Source organism: Seriola aureovittata, chromosome 8, assembly GCF_021018895.1.
Source record: "Seriola aureovittata isolate HTS-2021-v1 ecotype China chromosome 8, ASM2101889v1, whole genome shotgun sequence".
NCBI lineage: Eukaryota > Metazoa > Chordata > Actinopteri > Carangiformes > Carangidae > Seriola > Seriola aureovittata.
In genome coordinates, this window is record NC_079371.1 from 6,723,735 (window position 1) to 6,740,327 (window position 16,593).

The 16,593-nt window shown below is 40.6% G+C and overlaps 1 protein-coding gene across 2 annotated transcripts in view; it reads left to right on the forward strand.

Annotated features, from left to right (window-relative positions):
• Nucleotides 1-16,593, forward strand: part of med12 (mediator complex subunit 12) — a 24,861-nt gene continuing 8,268 nt past the window's right edge. For both annotated transcript variants that reach the window (XM_056382749.1, XM_056382750.1), the window contains exons 1-27: nt 1-139; nt 888-992; nt 1,101-1,292; nt 3,024-3,183; nt 3,402-3,577; nt 4,256-4,366; nt 4,720-4,992; nt 5,172-5,318; nt 5,696-5,795; nt 5,910-6,046; nt 6,221-6,352; nt 7,099-7,225; nt 7,425-7,654; nt 7,772-7,831; nt 7,992-8,165; nt 8,720-8,864; nt 9,763-9,881; nt 11,046-11,189; nt 11,298-11,461; nt 12,509-12,640; nt 12,798-13,025; nt 13,133-13,277; nt 13,474-13,594; nt 14,764-14,874; nt 14,975-15,088; nt 15,225-15,361; nt 16,086-16,265. In XM_056382749.1, the coding sequence (XP_056238724.1) occupies nt 38-139; nt 888-992; nt 1,101-1,292; nt 3,024-3,183; nt 3,402-3,577; nt 4,256-4,366; nt 4,720-4,992; nt 5,172-5,318; nt 5,696-5,795; nt 5,910-6,046; nt 6,221-6,352; nt 7,099-7,225; nt 7,425-7,654; nt 7,772-7,831; nt 7,992-8,165; nt 8,720-8,864; nt 9,763-9,881; nt 11,046-11,189; nt 11,298-11,461; nt 12,509-12,640; nt 12,798-13,025; nt 13,133-13,277; nt 13,474-13,594; nt 14,764-14,874; nt 14,975-15,088; nt 15,225-15,361; nt 16,086-16,265 (3,966 nt within the window). In that variant the 5' untranslated portion in view covers nt 1-37. The remainder of the gene's footprint in view (nt 140-887; nt 993-1,100; nt 1,293-3,023; nt 3,184-3,401; nt 3,578-4,255; nt 4,367-4,719; nt 4,993-5,171; nt 5,319-5,695; nt 5,796-5,909; nt 6,047-6,220; nt 6,353-7,098; nt 7,226-7,424; nt 7,655-7,771; nt 7,832-7,991; nt 8,166-8,719; nt 8,865-9,762; nt 9,882-11,045; nt 11,190-11,297; nt 11,462-12,508; nt 12,641-12,797; nt 13,026-13,132; nt 13,278-13,473; nt 13,595-14,763; nt 14,875-14,974; nt 15,089-15,224; nt 15,362-16,085; nt 16,266-16,593) is intronic.

Consider the following 16,593-nt stretch of genomic DNA (forward strand, 5'->3'; position numbering starts at 1 on the left):
CTGAGGAGGAGGAAAGCCCTGGCTGTGATGCCGCTGGATGATGGCTGCTTTCGGGATCCTAAGTTACGAACACCGGCCATTAAAGCGGCCACGGCTCGGCCCTCCGGACGTTTATCCTCAAGATCCAAAACAAAAAGAGGTCAGATTTTTACGATGCGCATTCTGAAAGGCCAGGAATGCTGTTTAGGGCAGGGAAATATTGAGTCAAGAACCTGTACGAGCTAACACTAGCTAGCCTGTTTAGCGAGCCCTCTAGACGATTGGGGCCTAGCAATAACAATGAACAGCACCCAGTTGTCAGTTTGTTAGCTAGCTCGCCAGCTTATTTGGAAAAGAACCGGTTCGTTAGATACCAGAGTTTGCTAAGCTTGTCCATGCTATGCAGTTTGAAATAAACTACTACGATTTTTTAGCGTTATGATAGAAAACAATAATCGTTGGCTTTTTAGATTGTGCGTGGCAGATAATTGTTTGTTAGCTTGATGTTTTGGTACGAGTTAACGTTAGCGAAACCTGCACAGCTAAGCTTTGTGATCTGTACGAGTGTAGTAAGCTAAATGATCTATTCCCAGTGTTAAAATTGGAGTTTGGCCTAGCTGGGTAGTGCTGTTGGCTCCTGATCTATTATTAACCAAAGATAATGTGTTGATGTAGATGGAAAACTGGATGCTTTACCCCTGGGGTATTCTGTCACCGTGTCTGCAAATATTTTTAACAATGACTTAATAACATTTCATTATAGTTAAGTGCATTTTCCTGGTGGCAAACCTAATCAAGCACACACTGATTTCCTCCAACTACTACTGGCTGTTTTAGGATCAGAAATAATGAATCATTGTAGACTGACACTAATGTTTTATCAATGTGCACTGAAATGTGTGTTTCAGGATGAGTTGACTGCACTGAATGTAAAGCAAGGATTCAATAACCAACCAGCTGTGTCTGGTGACGAACATGGCAGTGCCAAAAATGTCAACTTCAACCCTTCAAAGGTAATGACTGTTGGCACTGTAGCTACACTGTATGCTACTTGTTTTATTTTTGTGTAAGTGCTCATAATTGATCTGGCCATCACACACGTTTCCCTCAATGCTTTGCAGATCAGTTCAAACTTCAGCAGCATTATTGCAGAGAAGCTGCGTTACAACACGTTTCCAGATACAGGGAAGCGTAAGCCACAGGTCAACCAGAAAGATAATTTCTGGCTTGTCACAGCAAGGTCACAGAGCTCCATCAATAACTGGTTTACCGATTTAGCTGGGACTAAACCCCTAACACAGCTGGCTAAAAAGGTAAGACCCTGGTGTATGTCACTAAAAGCCTTCTTAATTAAATGTTTTTTTTTATATTGCTTTAACTGGTATTATAATTGTTGGAGAAATCTGCTTTGTACATATGAGATATTTTTTCCACATTGGCCACACCCTCTGTATTGTGCTTTGGTTAGCTGGATAATCGGTGTAATTTTTTGCACATCAGTCCCCTGTGCATGGTTTTTCTTTTGTTTCTTTGTTTTCATGTTTTTTTTGTTCATGCTGATTTCCACTATTTATATTCTGAAAGAACTGGTATTGATTTTTTTTTTTAAGACCATAACAAAATCCCAACATTTTTCATCCATGTCCACAAGAAAAGAGACTAGATTCCCACAAAATATTCAAAGTGTGAATAAGATCAATTCAATCATAAATGTTCAAAGGTAAATGTTAGCATTTAGCTAACGCAGCTAGAGAGGCTGTAGAATACAGGCACATGTTTGCACGTCCTGTGTTAACATCTCAAGAGTTTTGCAATGTGAGCATGCAAATTTAGCTTCACTTGTTGTGGTCTGGCAAGACTTGATAGATTTTTTTCGCCCGGACATCCTGGGTACCCAGAACACACTGGGTGAGGTAATTTATTTCATTTGGCTTGGGAACGCCTTGGATCCTCCTGGAGAAACTGGAAAATGTTACTGGGAGATATGATTGTATTACGTTGCTTAGCCTGATGCCACTGTGACCCAACAATGGATAATCAGCAGAAGACAGAAGATGTATCACTATTTGGAGACATTTACGAGTCAGTTCTGTGAAAGCTAAGAAGAGAGAAAACAAATAAATACCAGTAGTTGGATTGGCCATGGTGACAGAGCAGTCCCCCAAACTGTGCAGAACTCTCCTGGATGAATCAGCTCAACGTTACAAAACAAGAACAATTCAGAAAAGGTAGGTAATGGTGTGTTTTTCTTTCTTTTATTTCCTTATTAAAACAACCAAACTGATGCTTCTGTGTAAATCAAGTTTAGTGTTTGGATTGTTTGGGTGTATTGACTCAAAACACAATGAATGTCTTTATTTGTTAGTGGTGTTTTATTTTTTAAACTTGAAAATCTATATTTATAGATTGTATGGGGAGATGTTTTTCTCATACAAACTGGAGAAAATAAATAAATCAAGATGATGAGCTTTGTATTCATTCAAGTATTTCATAAATCTTTATTATTTACAATTCAACTGCAGTTTGTTTAGTATTTATTTTAATTCCTACTTGCATTGCTGCATACATACATATTTGATTGTTTCCTCACCATATTAAACAATGCTTTGTTACTGTGTTTTTGACAGGTCACTTTTCCAGAAATACAGCAGTTCCAGGTTTCTCCCCAGCTGCGTCACCTGCGCCACAGTTGAAACAATATCAGGACAACAGCAGAAATTGTGGACTTCATGCATGCCGTTCCTCCAGTGCATTCATTTTCAAATCAGAACAGGCAGTGGTGGAGCAGAAAATTAATTTAGCTAAAAAAAAAATCCCCAAGGATTTCTGTCGAGTGTGTTTACATAATTAGAAAGTTTATCAGCTGTTTGGAAAAAAAGCAACACTACTCATAAAAAAGAAATTCAATAAATTACTTTGACCTTTGTTTTATGGCAGAGTTCTGATTTTCTTGTTATTTGTGGTGTTTTGATAGAAATATTCTGGGTGTGTTGTGAATTCTTTCACTCAACATTACTGATGCACATGAAATGCCCCTCTCACAGGTTCCAATCTTCAGCAAAAAGGAGGAGGTTTTTGGATACTTGGCCAAGTACTCGGTCCCTGTCATGCGTTCAGCGTGGATGATCAAGATGACCTGTGCGTATCACGCAGCCATCACAGAAACTAAAGTCAAGAAGAGACATGTGATTGATCCTTGTATAGGTAAGTGAGCGAAGCAGGTAATCAGCATGTTTTTTTTTAAGGAGCGTTGATGTGTTTTTAGGCTTATTTCTTTTGACCTTTGGCTAAAAATACATAATTATGATTATTTCTATGGGATGATTCAATTTTTTTCTGAGTAGAATATGTGTTACTTGTTATTAGATTTTTCTGTTGTGTTAAAATGCATTTTGTGTGTGTGTTTTTGTTTGTGTGTGCAGAATGGACCCAGATCATTACTAAGTACCTGTGGGAGCAGCTTCAGAAGGTGGCTGAGTTTTACAGACAGGTTCCCAGTCAAGGTTGTAGCTCACCCCTACCAGCCACTCCCGCTGACGTCGAGACGGCCATGAAGCAGTGGGAATACAACGAGAAGCTGGCCATGTTCATGTTTCAGGTCAGTTCACCCCTCAGTAGTCTACTGCTGAACACTGTTGGAGTTAGCATGTTAAAGTAATCACATTCATTTTCCCAGTGATGCAGTAGAAATAATGCACTCTAATGGATCTCTGGTAGTTACAGTATTTAGAGCTGTGCTTAAAATGGTGCTAGAGGCATTTCTTGTATTGCACATAAAATTTCAACATAATTATTTTAGAAGATGTGATTTGGCAACATTTAGCTTTCAAGGAAAATGCTTTCTCCTCTCGTCGTCTCATTCTGCTTTACATTTTGCTGGAATAACAAATAGCACAAAACAGCAGAGGACACTACTTTCGGTTTTATTAAACAGGCTGGTCTCAGCCACTGTAATAAACAAGTGAAGACCAGTTTTAATTAGATGACAGCAAGTATCGAACAACATACAACAACAAAGTAAAATGACAATTTTTCTCTGAGTAACAAAATAATCACATGACATTTGGGGAGAGTAGCTTTGAAAAGGAATCAGTAAAGGATTACTTTTTCAGATATTTTACCAACCTGAGTCTTTGAAGTGAAGATGGAGGTTACTGCATTTTTCAATCAGTGAATCCATTAATGACTTAACTGTAGGTCTCTACATTAAACATTGTAATAATTATGTCCATCTACTTGATATTAAGATGCAGCTGTGTTTTGTTTCTGTGTTCAGGATGGTATGTTAGACAGACATGAGTTCCTGACGTGGGTGTTGGAGTGCTTTGAGAAGGTCCGACCTGGTGAAGATGAGCTTCTGAGACTCCTCCTGCCCCTTTTACTGCAGGTATACTCCTCCATCCATTTACTGGCATCTCAGCTTCTCTACATTAGTCTCTCATCACTCATGCACTGATGGATTGCATTTGGGAAACACGCAGTACTACTTTACATTCGCACAGCTGTACACAGTTACACACACTAGCTGCTCCGTGTTACAACAGGCCTCTGCAGCTGTCCACGGTTTATCACGAACCTGCTGTGTTTCTTCGTTCACAGCACTTTGGCGGTGTTGACCTTTGCTGTCAGTAGCCTCTGGGGCCCACGGCCTCTCATTTTGTTTCTATTTCCAAAGCTGACTGATGTTAATGGTCACTGAGTGCAGTGGGTAATGCTGTGAATCTCTCCTCCGTCCTGCAGTACTCAGGGGAATTTGTACAGTCCGCTTACTTGTCACGGAGACTGGCTTACTTCTGCACACGCCGCCTCAACCTGTTGCTAAGCGACGGCAGCCTAGGCCCCGGCACAGGAGGACATCCAGCGCATGGCATCTTGACGCAGCAAGGTAACGCCCTGCCCCCCACCCCGACCTCCCAGCCAGCAGGAGGGAACCAGCCCCAGACACCCTTCACGGATTTCTACATCTGCCCGCAGCACAGGCCTCTGGTGTTTGGCCTCAGCTGCATGTTACAGGTATTATACTTTCATTTTGACTGATACATAATTGATATGCGTGACACTTTTTTCGGTCATGCTCTGATAAATAACTTTGAAAATGGTTTTGAAACTATAAGACGAAGCTTAAAATACATCACTGACTAGTTCTGTTTTTGCTCTCCCTTGTTATCTGTGTGTGGTTCTTGTCACATCAGAGCATAGTGTTGTGTTGTCCCAGTGCTCTGGTGTGGCATTACTCCTTAACAGACAGCAGGAATAAGACTGGCTCCCCTCTGGACCTCCTGCCCATCGCCCCATCCAGCTTACCAATGCCAGGAGGCAACACTGCCTTTACACAGCAGGTACCTCCATCAGCACTGATGCAGTGTTTATTCTTCTATTTCTGTTTATTTCAAGACCACTTGAAAATGCATGCGTGTGTGTGTGTACAGCACAAAACCCTCTTGCTTGGTGACAAAATGTTACAGCATGTTATTGCAGAACAGATCTGGGCACATAGAAGTAACTAATGCAGGTAAAATAAAACAAACAAATAAACTAAGAGAAAAAGGACTATTCTAGTCGTACCACTTAAGATGGTAGGAGAGACCTGTCACCTCATAAACACAGCTGGCGAGATTCTGGCAGTAACCACTCTTAGTTGGTTTTTCCCATTGACTTTTGGATATTTTTATTTGCCAGATGACAGGATAATATCTGAACCCTTCTTTCACCGCAGGTCCGAGCAAAGTTGAGAGAAATCGAGGAGCAAGTTAAGGAGCGGGGCCAGGCAGTGGAGTTCAGGTGGTCGTTTGATAAGTGCCAGGAGACCACAGCAGGTGAGACAACTGTTCCTTTGTCTCTGCAGACACCTGTGAACAGCTCATACAAACAAGCTTGTTGGAGGACAACAATGGTCAATGTTTGAGATGATTTTTGCGATCTGTTGCCAGGATTTACCATCGGAAGGGTTCTCCACACTCTGGAGGTTTTGGACAACCACAGCTTTGAGAAGTCTGACTTTAACAACTCACTGGATTCGCTGTACAACAGGATATTTGGGTCAGGCCAGAGTAAAGACGGCCATGAAGTAAGGATTGAGTCTTCTTATTTTTAAAAACAGAATCTTTTTAAATGGGATACTACAAAAATACACAGTCACCATTAAAGTTGAGCTAATAGTTTTTAATTTGATGGTATAATTTTAATGCTGGAATGTGAACCACACTCGCAATATTGTCTCAAAATGCATGTTTCTGTCCAGATGTCACCGGATGATGATGCGGTGGTGACCTTGCTTTGTGAGTGGGCAGTTTGCTGTAAGCGTTCTGGCAGACACAGGGCCATGGTGGTGGCCAAGCTGCTGGAAAAGAGACAGGCGGAAATAGAAGCAGAGGTAAGAGACACACCACCTCCGCTGACTTCTGATACATGTTTCTGTCTCTTGCTTGTTTATACACAGCCCCAAACTGATTTCCACACAGTTTTAGCTTAGTAGTAACCAACTTCATTACATCTTCTGTTATTGGTTCCCAGCCTTGACTTGTGACCCTTTGCACTCTGCATCACAATTTAGGGCCTTACTGGGTGTGTGTGTTATCAGCAGTTCAAACAGAGAATAAGCTTTCCTGCTCAGAAATTTCATTTAAATTGTTTTTTAGAGGCTGGAAGAGATTAAAATATTCTGCATGTTACCAGAAACATTTGAGAAAGTTGTAAAAAAAAAAAAAAACAACAAAAAAAACCAATATTAACAGAAATGTGTTTTCTTTCCTTATTCCTTTAATCATCTTTTGACCCCTCAGATTTATTTTGGGACCCCAGGGGGGGTTGGGAACCACTGATCTAAGTCTGAGTAACTGCGCTGTCATGTCTGAAAATATCCACCTTTCATATTCATCTGCATAGCACTTCAGTTTGTATTTTACAAATCAACAGCTGAGTTTCCTACTTGCTGTTTTGCCCTACAGACCCGTCATGCCCTCCGGCATTATGATAACATTTGAAATACTCCTAATGCTTCATTCGTACTTTGTGGCATCTGTAAACCAAACTGTGAACTCAAATAAACGTGTCAAATAAGGAAAGTTTTTAAATAAGTGCTCTACATTTAGCACTCAAAGGCTGTGTGTTTGTTTGCAGAGGTGTGGTGAGTCGGAGGTGGTGGATGAGAAGGGCTCTGTGTCATCCGGCTCCCTCTCAGCTGCCACACTACCGGTCTTTCAGGATGTTCTGCTGCAGTTCCTTGACACTCAGGCCCCCACGCTGAGTAAGTCTTTCTTTTTTCAGTCATTTCCTGCGGCTGTAATTCTCAAATGTGCCAAACTTGATCTCAATCTAATACTGAGGGAACTTTATATCCTTTTGTCTTTGCCTCTTATTTCATTTCCCAGTGCATATTTATTATAAATGATTTGGCAAGGGAAACCTGCTATTAAATTATTCAAATCCTCTTTTCCCCTCTGTAGCGGAGCCTGGGAATGAAAGTGAACGAGTGGAGTTCTCCAACCTCGTCCTGCTCTTCTGTGAGCTCATCCGTCATGACGTCTTTTCCCACAACATCTACATGTGCACACTCATTTCCCGTGGTGACCTGGCTTCTGACTCCCACCTGCCGCGCCCGCGATCCCCCAGCGACGAGCCCTCCGATGAATCAGAGCGCAAGGAGCAGGATGCAGGCAGCAGTGTCAAGATGGAGGCACGTTGGAGGCATCTGTTGTTGGTGTTGTGGAGTGTGATGAGTCACTTTGTGCAGCAGTACAAACTAACAGTGTGGCGTAAAAAGGGTAACATGAGATTATGGTTTGTTCAACAGGATACCGGTCTGTCAGAGTCGATGGAGACTGATCACAACTCCAGTGCTAATTTTGACGAGGTAAACACAGTATTTAACCTTTAAGTTTCCTGCCATAAAGCTTTTTTTTTTTTTTTTATACACAAATTTGAATCACTTCTACAACATTTCTCTCTTGAACATTCTGGCATTGCTCATGTGTCCTTCCTTAGAGTCATTTCAGCTTCCTTTTGCCTTGCAGATGTTCTCTCCTCCGATGCACTGTGAGTCTAAGGGCAGCCCTTCTCCAGAGAAGCCAGCTCCAGAGCAGGACAGCAAGGCTGGCTGTAAGGACAAGGGCATGGACCCCGCCTTTCCTCAGCTATACGAGCAACCCCGCCACATTCAGTATGCCACTCACTTCCCTATTCCTCAGGTGAGAACGCTCATAGTTTGGCATTTAAAAAGAAATCCCAGGGATGTTTGGATGAGCACGATTCCTTAGAAAACACCACATTCTATTTTGACTGGTATTTTATTAAAGCTTCAGTCCTGATGCATAAAATATACAGTCTGCACCTTTCTCATGTTAGAATTTGAAGTTCTCCGTTCCACAACTTTCTGAACTTTAATTCACGCCCCACTTCAGCAGTTGTTCAGATTTGTGTTAAACATTTACAACTTTCTTTACTTAATGGTGTTATGTTTTTCAGTTGTTTTTCAACCATTGCAGTTCAACCAGATCTTACTTGATTCACCTTACTGTTGAAACCTCAAAGTCAACTCAACAATTGAGATTTATACTTTACAATTTAAAAGTTACATTTGTAAAATTATTCCTCAAACCATGTCATGTCTGTGGTGCAAAAATATATGCACTAATATATTTTTTCCTGTTGTTTGGTTCATATTATTTCTTGGTGTGCTGCTCAGGTTATCAAGTGCATCCAGTTCATGAGGATCCTTGTGTCCTTTTGTCTTTGCCTTTAGGAGGAAAGTGCCAGCCACGAGTGCAACCAGCGGTTAGTGGTCCTGTACGGTGTGGGCAAACTGAGAGATGAGGCGCGACACACCATCAAGAAAATTACCAAAGACATCTTGAAGGTGCTCAACCGCAAAAGCACAGCAGAAACAGGTACCTCAATTTTATCAGCTTTTGACTGATGCTTAATGTCCTGCGTTTCCCATTTAGTTGATATTTTACATTACCTTAGCTGTAGGCATGCAGTTTGTCTGGCAGCCAGCTGCCATTTAAGATTACGTTTCATCAATTTAATTGTACCTACTTTTCATGTTAAGGAATGAAAATGTGAATCAGTGAAATTGCTTTGAAGTTTTGATGAATGTCCCCCGATTTATTGAGTGAATTTTTTCCTGCATCCCTCTGTAGAATAATCCATGAATATCTTATTAAATATAATTTTGCCTTGTGGAAAGCAGCAGCCTCATCATACTTGGAACATTGTTCACTGGCACACATCGATTGCTTGTTTTCTCACTGTGGCCGATCCTAATAACTCTCCTCTTTGAATACTTTTCATTTGTATTCCCTTTCTCTTGCCCTTCTTCAGAGAACAATCTTTTTTTCTTTCTTTATCGACCTGGGGGGGATGGCATTACTCAATCTTCTTTCCACCCAATTTCTATGCTAATAGCTCTCATCTGTTCACAGACACTTTATCTCAGATACATGTGACCTTATTAAGGTGATTTAAGGTTTTCAGAGTTATAATTGCACAGATTGGAGTGTTTTGTGTCAACTTAGCACATTCCTTTGAGCTCATGATGACCTTCAGCTCACAACTGTGTTTCTCTTAAATGAAAAGTACAATTTCCTTTACTTTAACTGCTTTTATAGCAGTGTCTTTGGCAGTAAAGCTTCAATTTGAAGGAGGCTGGAAATAAGATAACAGGCCACTGGTTTAACTTGATTTCACGGCTGGTCTGTTCTGCTAACTGGAAAGAACACTGCTGACCAGTTATGAGTTGCTTCCTCTCTTATTTTTTTTCACCTCTCTGTCCCAAATACACAGGAGGGGAGGAAGGACAAAAGAGAAAGAGGAGTAAGCCGGAGGCCTTTCCCACTGCAGAGGACATCTTCTCCAAATTCCAGCACCTCTCCCACTTTGACCAGCACCAGGTCACCTCACAGGTAAGACCAGACAACCTCACCAGTCAAAGGGGTTCATTAAGGCAAATACTCCAGCAGCCTAAAACAAGAGGCCTCCCAAGGTGACTCATTTGGATGCAAATGTAATTTGAGTGTAATTTGATTTCTCTTGTGAGATGTCTGAATACAATTTGAATGGATAATGCACTTTGGTGGCTGTAAATTGAAAACCCAGCAGAACATAATGTATTTTAATTTTAGGTGGTACAGGTTGTAATGGAGAATGGAGTTGATCCTGAATCCAATAAAGTCAATAAAATCACATAGATGATAAAATATAAAACACTTTGCATTTCGTTTGCATTTTTAATTGCTTTTAATTCAAGTATAGTTAATAGCAATCAGGCAAGCAAAGCTTTATTTATATAGCAGATGTTATTCAAGGTGGAAACACAATGTGCTGCACAAAGGTTGAGCTGCCACAGAAGTTTCAACCACAAAGAATATGAGAATAGTATCAAGAAACATTAGAAATGAATAAACACAAATTAAAACGAACACATAAATGAAATGTATGAATTAAAAACCATTAGGAAAATAAATTAATCAAGACCAACAACTAATTAAAACTATTAAAAAGTAAGAATAAAACAAGTAATGAATTACACCGATAGAATAAAAAGAGACATAAGTTAAAACCAGTAAAAGGAATACAAACTAAACAAAATCATAATTAAGTGCAGCAAACCAGAAAGGCGCAGCAAGAAAGGAATGTTTTGAATTTAGTTTTAAAAGACGGTAGCGTTGGAGCAGCCCTAATATGATTAGTTAGCATGTTCCAGTGGCTTTGAGCATAAAAGCTAAAGGCAGTTCCAGAGTCAAGACTGCATGAAACTAATATAGATTTAGAAAGTCTCAAGAGGTGAAAAACTGTTTCTTTCCAAAAGCATTATGGTTGTGTTGGTGTCCGTTTTTGTATAAAATAGTTTAACATTCCGGAAATATGCTTATAAGCTTTCTTGCTAAGAGTTGGATCAGATATTGATTGAAGATTGTTTCATTTTAGACGTAGACTGTCTCTGTTGGAGCTCTGCTGAACAGTGTTTTGTGCTTTTGCAGCTCAGAGCCAGAGGAAAGGTGGGAAATGTTTTTGTTTGTTTGTTTTTTTTCTGCATGTTAATGATGTCTTGATGTCTTTGTGTGCAGGTGTCCAGAAACGTGCTGGAACAGATCACCAGCTTTGCCTTAGGGATGTCTTATCACCTGCCTCTCGTCCAGCACATTCAGTTCATCTTTGACCTCATGGAGTACTCCCTGAACATTAGTGGCCTCATAGACTTTGCTATTCAGGTACAAGTAACTTCATCATCAATGTTATTTAACATGGAAAAGAACAGAAAAAAAATATTTTTAATCATCGCTGTTTGTAAATATCCGTTGCCTGTGTGTATTTTGTAGCTTCTGAATGAATTGAGTCTGGTGGAAGCCGAGCTGCTGCTGAAGTCGTCCAGCCTGGTGGGCAGCTACACCACCAGCCTGTGTCTGTGTATTGTAGCCGTGCTGAGGAGATACCACTCCTGCCTCATTCTCAATCCTGAGCAGACAGCGCAGGTTTTTGATGGGTATGTGACTTGATAACACGTGATGTTGCTAACAGGATACCAAAAATTTAAATCTAAACTAGAATAGATATTTAATTGGGGGCCCAAACCTGGGACTGTATGGTTTTGTAGTCATTATAGTGAAATTAACTGAAATAGAGGTCGGATCCCATCCTTAAAGGGATGTTGGCAGGGTTAATACATCAGTTAAACTTATAATTAAAGTAGTAAAAAGGATGTTTGGAGTTGCAAGTTAAAGAATCTTTCCACTGTCTTTAATGAGGATTTTTATTGTCTCAGGACTGCTGACAGAGCACTTAGTTCCTGAACGCCTGTTCTCAGTTATTTGTGATGCTGGTACTTGAGGAATTCTAGCTGATTCTGCTGTTGCAGTTCTATAAAGTTTGTTTTTGTTTTAAGCATTAGCTAAATGCCTTAAGCATTAAAGAGAAAGTTTGCTTATATGAAACCTCTATTTAAAATCAATTAAATTAAATATAAAAGTTTTGCTTATACAAACAAGACTTAAAGGAATGGCTTGATATTTTGGGAAATATGCTCATTTGCTTTCTTATCGAGATTTAGACAAGAATATTGATACCACTCGCATGACTTTCCGGTAAATATGAAGCTACAGCCAGCAGGCAGCTAACTTAGCTTAGCACAGAGACTGAAAAGAGCGAGAAACAGCCTCATGATTGCATCTCTAAAGCTCACTCATAGTCCGGCACATAACCACCCGTAAAACTGCAAATAGTTGTTTTAACATTTCAGTTTTTGTATGGATTACCACATAAGACCTAGTGAGTTAAGTAGTGAGCTTCAGAGTTGCTGGAAGGTGGATTTTGTTTCCTTTGGACAGAGCCAGGCTAGCTGTTGTTTTCATGCTAAGCTAAGATAGCTGGCTGCTAGTGTCATTCTTACCATACAGCCATGAGAGCGGTATCAGTCTTCTCATCTGACACTCAGCAAGAAATCAAATAAGCCAACCCAAACTGTCAGATTGTTGCTTTAAATACGTTGCTGAAGTAGTCGCTGGTGAATCACGTGTGGAAAATGCTTTCACAGGTTGCGCATCGTGGTGAAATCAGGTGTGAACCCGGCGGACTGTTCCTCTGCTGAGCGCTGCATCTTGGCCTACCTGTATGACCTCTATACCTCCTGCAGTCACCTCAAGAACAAATTTGGCGAGATCTTCAGGTAGGAATGATTAACTATTCAGCTGTTTGAAAATGAAATTTGAGAAGGGAATGTGTCAAATAGTGTCCAGGACTTGTTTTCTGTGTTCGACTCGATGTAATTTGTAGTTATTTCTTTTCAGCACCAGTCTTACCTCTTATTCTGTTTTCTCTCTCAGTGAGTTCTGCTCCAAAGTGAAGAACTCCATCTACTGCAACATCGACCCGTCAGACTCGAACATGCTTTGGGATCCTGTGTTCATGATGGAGGCCATCGCCAACCCCTCAGCCCACAACTTCAACCACTCCATGGTGGGCAAGATCCTGAACGACAGCCCAGCCAACCGCTACAGCTTCGTCTGTAACGTGCTCATGGATGTGTGTGTGGACCACCGAGACCCTGAGAGGTGTGTTACTCTTGTTATAATTACTTTATATGTGTGTATGTCTGAGACTGCTTCAGTTTTCCCACTCCCTGTTGGACTGTTGTTAACATCGTGTGATGTGCTTTCAGGGTGAACGATATTGGGATCCTGTGTGCAGAGCTGACAGCGTATTGTCGCTCTTTGAGTGCTGAGTGGCTCGGCATCCTCAAGGCTCTCTGCTGCTCCTCCAACAATGGCAACTGTGGCTTCAATGATTTACTGTGTAATGTAGATGTGAGTTGTGGTTTCATAATTTTGTTATCTGTCACTTCTCTTGCTTTGATCCTTACCATTGCTAGCTGTTCTGTCAAATTTCTTTGTATGCCACATTTTTGATATTTCCAAGTCTTAGCTGTCCTCTAAATTATAGCAGCTTTTGTCACCATACAGCATTCATTTTAAAGTTGATCTTTGCGCTCGTGTCCTTCAGGTGAGTGATTTGTCCTTCCACGATTCCCTGGCAACCTTCGTAGCCATTCTCATTGCTAGACAGTGCCTACTCCTAGAAGACCTGGTTCGTTGTGTGGCCATTCCTTCCCTCCTCAATGCAGGTAAGGATTATTTAACCTTAAGCATCCTGTTATACCAAAATATATATTGCCAATTAAATTGGTGCAAAATTTAGAAGTGCTATCAAATCATTATTCTGTATATCAACTGTAAACGTTTAGCTCAGTTTGGTCAAGTTTGCATGTATCCGACTTGGAGTGGGAGAAGTAATTTCAGCTATTTGCCCATTCATTTTTTGCTTTTTCAACCATGTTTCCACAACTTCTAGATTTTTTTTTTTAGTGTTTATCTGCCACATTTAGCTTTTTCCGCGTTTTCTATTGTAACCGCTTGTTGTTTTTTATTTCAACCATATTTTGATCATAGCTATCTATTTCAGCCATTTATATTACTGCCATCCTTCATGCACTCTTAGTTGCAACATGCAGTGTTCAGGTGTTACCACTGACTGAAGTGTGTGTGTGTGTGTATATATATATATATATATGTATATATATATATATATGTATATATATATATATATATATAATTAATTTTTTTTATCAAATCATAATTTATATTCTGTCAAATTATTTGATTACCCATCTTCCCACCCAACTGCAGAAATACTCCATGGAGTACGAGTTCCCACTGCTTGAGAACCACTGTTTGAAACAATGCAAAAAGCATCTATGCATATATAATCTCACGGCCATTAGGCTTTCTGTAAATGAATGAACAGTACATTGCTACTTGGCTCATAGAAAGGAATACCAATCTGTATAATGCATACTGCTGTCAGAGAGGAAAGAAAACGCAGCGTATTTGATCTGGATCCATGAAACCTCGATGTGCTTTGTGCACTAGCCAGAGAAGAGCCTCTCTCTCTCCCTGCTGTTAATCTTTCTTCTCCCAGCTTGGACACAAAGCCCCATTCAGCCATGCTGTTTGGTGTTTGGCTCATTTTATAACGCAGCTACACATGCCAAATGCCAACAACTCTGGCTTGTGATAAATGCTTTGTTCTCACTCCCTCTTTCACGACAACAGCTCTATGAAAATTCCTCTTCATCCTGACTGATGAGAGGTCTATCTAGGACAAGGTTTAAATTTAGATGTGTGGCTTTGATGGAATAGATGGTGTAGCCTATGCAAAACAATGAGAGCTCGAGTTATGTGATGTGAAGAAGCTCGACTCTAATCAGTGCACGTGTCCGGACTTTACCTCCAGCCTGCAGTGAGCAAGACTCCGAGCCAGGAGCCAGACTCACCTGCAGGATTCTGTTGCACCTTTTCAAGACGCCACAGCGCAACCCTGTCCCCCAAGATGGTGTGAAGTCAGGTAGTGAACACAACCAACAACTTTTTACCATTGTTTCAACACATTTTTGTTTCTACTTGATTGTGAATATTAATCTCATCCTGGTGATATGACTTTGCAGATAAATCCTCAGTTGGTATCCGGTCGTCTTGTGATCGCCATCTTCTTGCTGCCTCTCAGAACAGCATCGTTGTTGGAGCAGTATTTGCTGTCCTAAAAGCTGTCTTCATGCTGGGTAAGGATCTTTGTAGCACTGTCATATTAAGAAGTTTAAGGTGGGAACCTGTTATATAAAGAATAACTGGTTTTCCTGCTCATGATTCCGCTGTTAGATCTCACTGGTTGATTTTACTGGTCTCTTCATATTTTAGGTGATGCTGAGCTAAGAGGTTCAGGACTGTCACATCCTGCTGGCCTCGACGACATATCTGAGGGACGCAATGTCTCCATAGAAACGGCCAGCCTAGATGTGTATGCAAAGTATGTTCTGAAGACGATCTGCCAGCAGGTGAGAAATTGAGTTGAAATGAGGTGATTGATTTTGAAAGAAATAAAATTACACTACCACTGTTAACTCAGTCGGTTTGAAATGGAAGATGTGAAAATGAAGGTACAAGTGACTTCTCCGAGGACCAGTGCACAGTGTCCTTGTCATGGTCAGTGTTATCAATGCTTATGTATTTTCTCCCTGAAAGCTGTGAATGAAGTGTGAATGCGCATAGAAACGGTGAAGTTTCTTTTTTAATAATATTAAAATATATTATAAGCTCTCCTGCTTTTCCGAGCTACTTGTAAATGCAGTAAGTCAAAGATATATAAAAAGTGTGAATGAGATCATTTTCTGCAACAGATGTTACTTATGCCACATGGACATGAAGGCCAGAGAGAGAGCTGGCAGCAGCTCCGAGGGCAGGACGTGCTCTGAGCCCTTAAGAGACTTCAGACACAGTTTCTACCCAGCAAGGTTCTGACATGTGCAGTTCTATTTCTGAGAAATGAACCTTTGCCCTGTTTTCATCACCGCCCACCCAGCTTTGGATAAGCTTGCTTTGCATGAGTCATGAGTTTACATGATTCTATATCTTAAGCTCTGGTTTCACTGAAATCTTGCTCCTAAAATCAAGATGCTGTTACTCTGATATTGGAATGTTATTCACCGACCACTTTAACGTTTCTAATTCTGCCACCTTTTTCCTCTTTCCCCCTGCTTTCCCTCTTGTTCTGTCCTGCAGGAATGGGTGGGAGAGCGCTGTCTGAAGTCTCTGTCTGAGGACAGCAGTGCCCTCCAGGACCCGGTGCTGGTAAACATTCAGGCCCAACGGCTGCTGCAGCTTATTTGCTATCCTCACCGCCAGCTGGACAGTGATGATGGCGACAACCCACAGAGACAGCGCATCAAACGCATCCTACAGGTAGAAAATAAACATAGACTGTCATTGTGTTTTATATATATATATATATATATATAAGTGTACACGTGTGTACACATGTGTGTGTGTATATATATATATATATATATATATATATATATATATATATGTGTGTGTGTGTGTGTGTGTGTGTGTGTGTGTATTTATGTGTGTGTGTGTTGGTATATGTATGAAACATGGACAGGTTTTTCAAGTGTATAGGCTTCGACCATCCCTGATTATTCTCTTAAAAATAATGTCTTTCTTGAATCAGAACGGTGCACTTTTGCTGCCCTCTCCTGGCTGAATCAGGGGTTGAGGAAATGCCTTA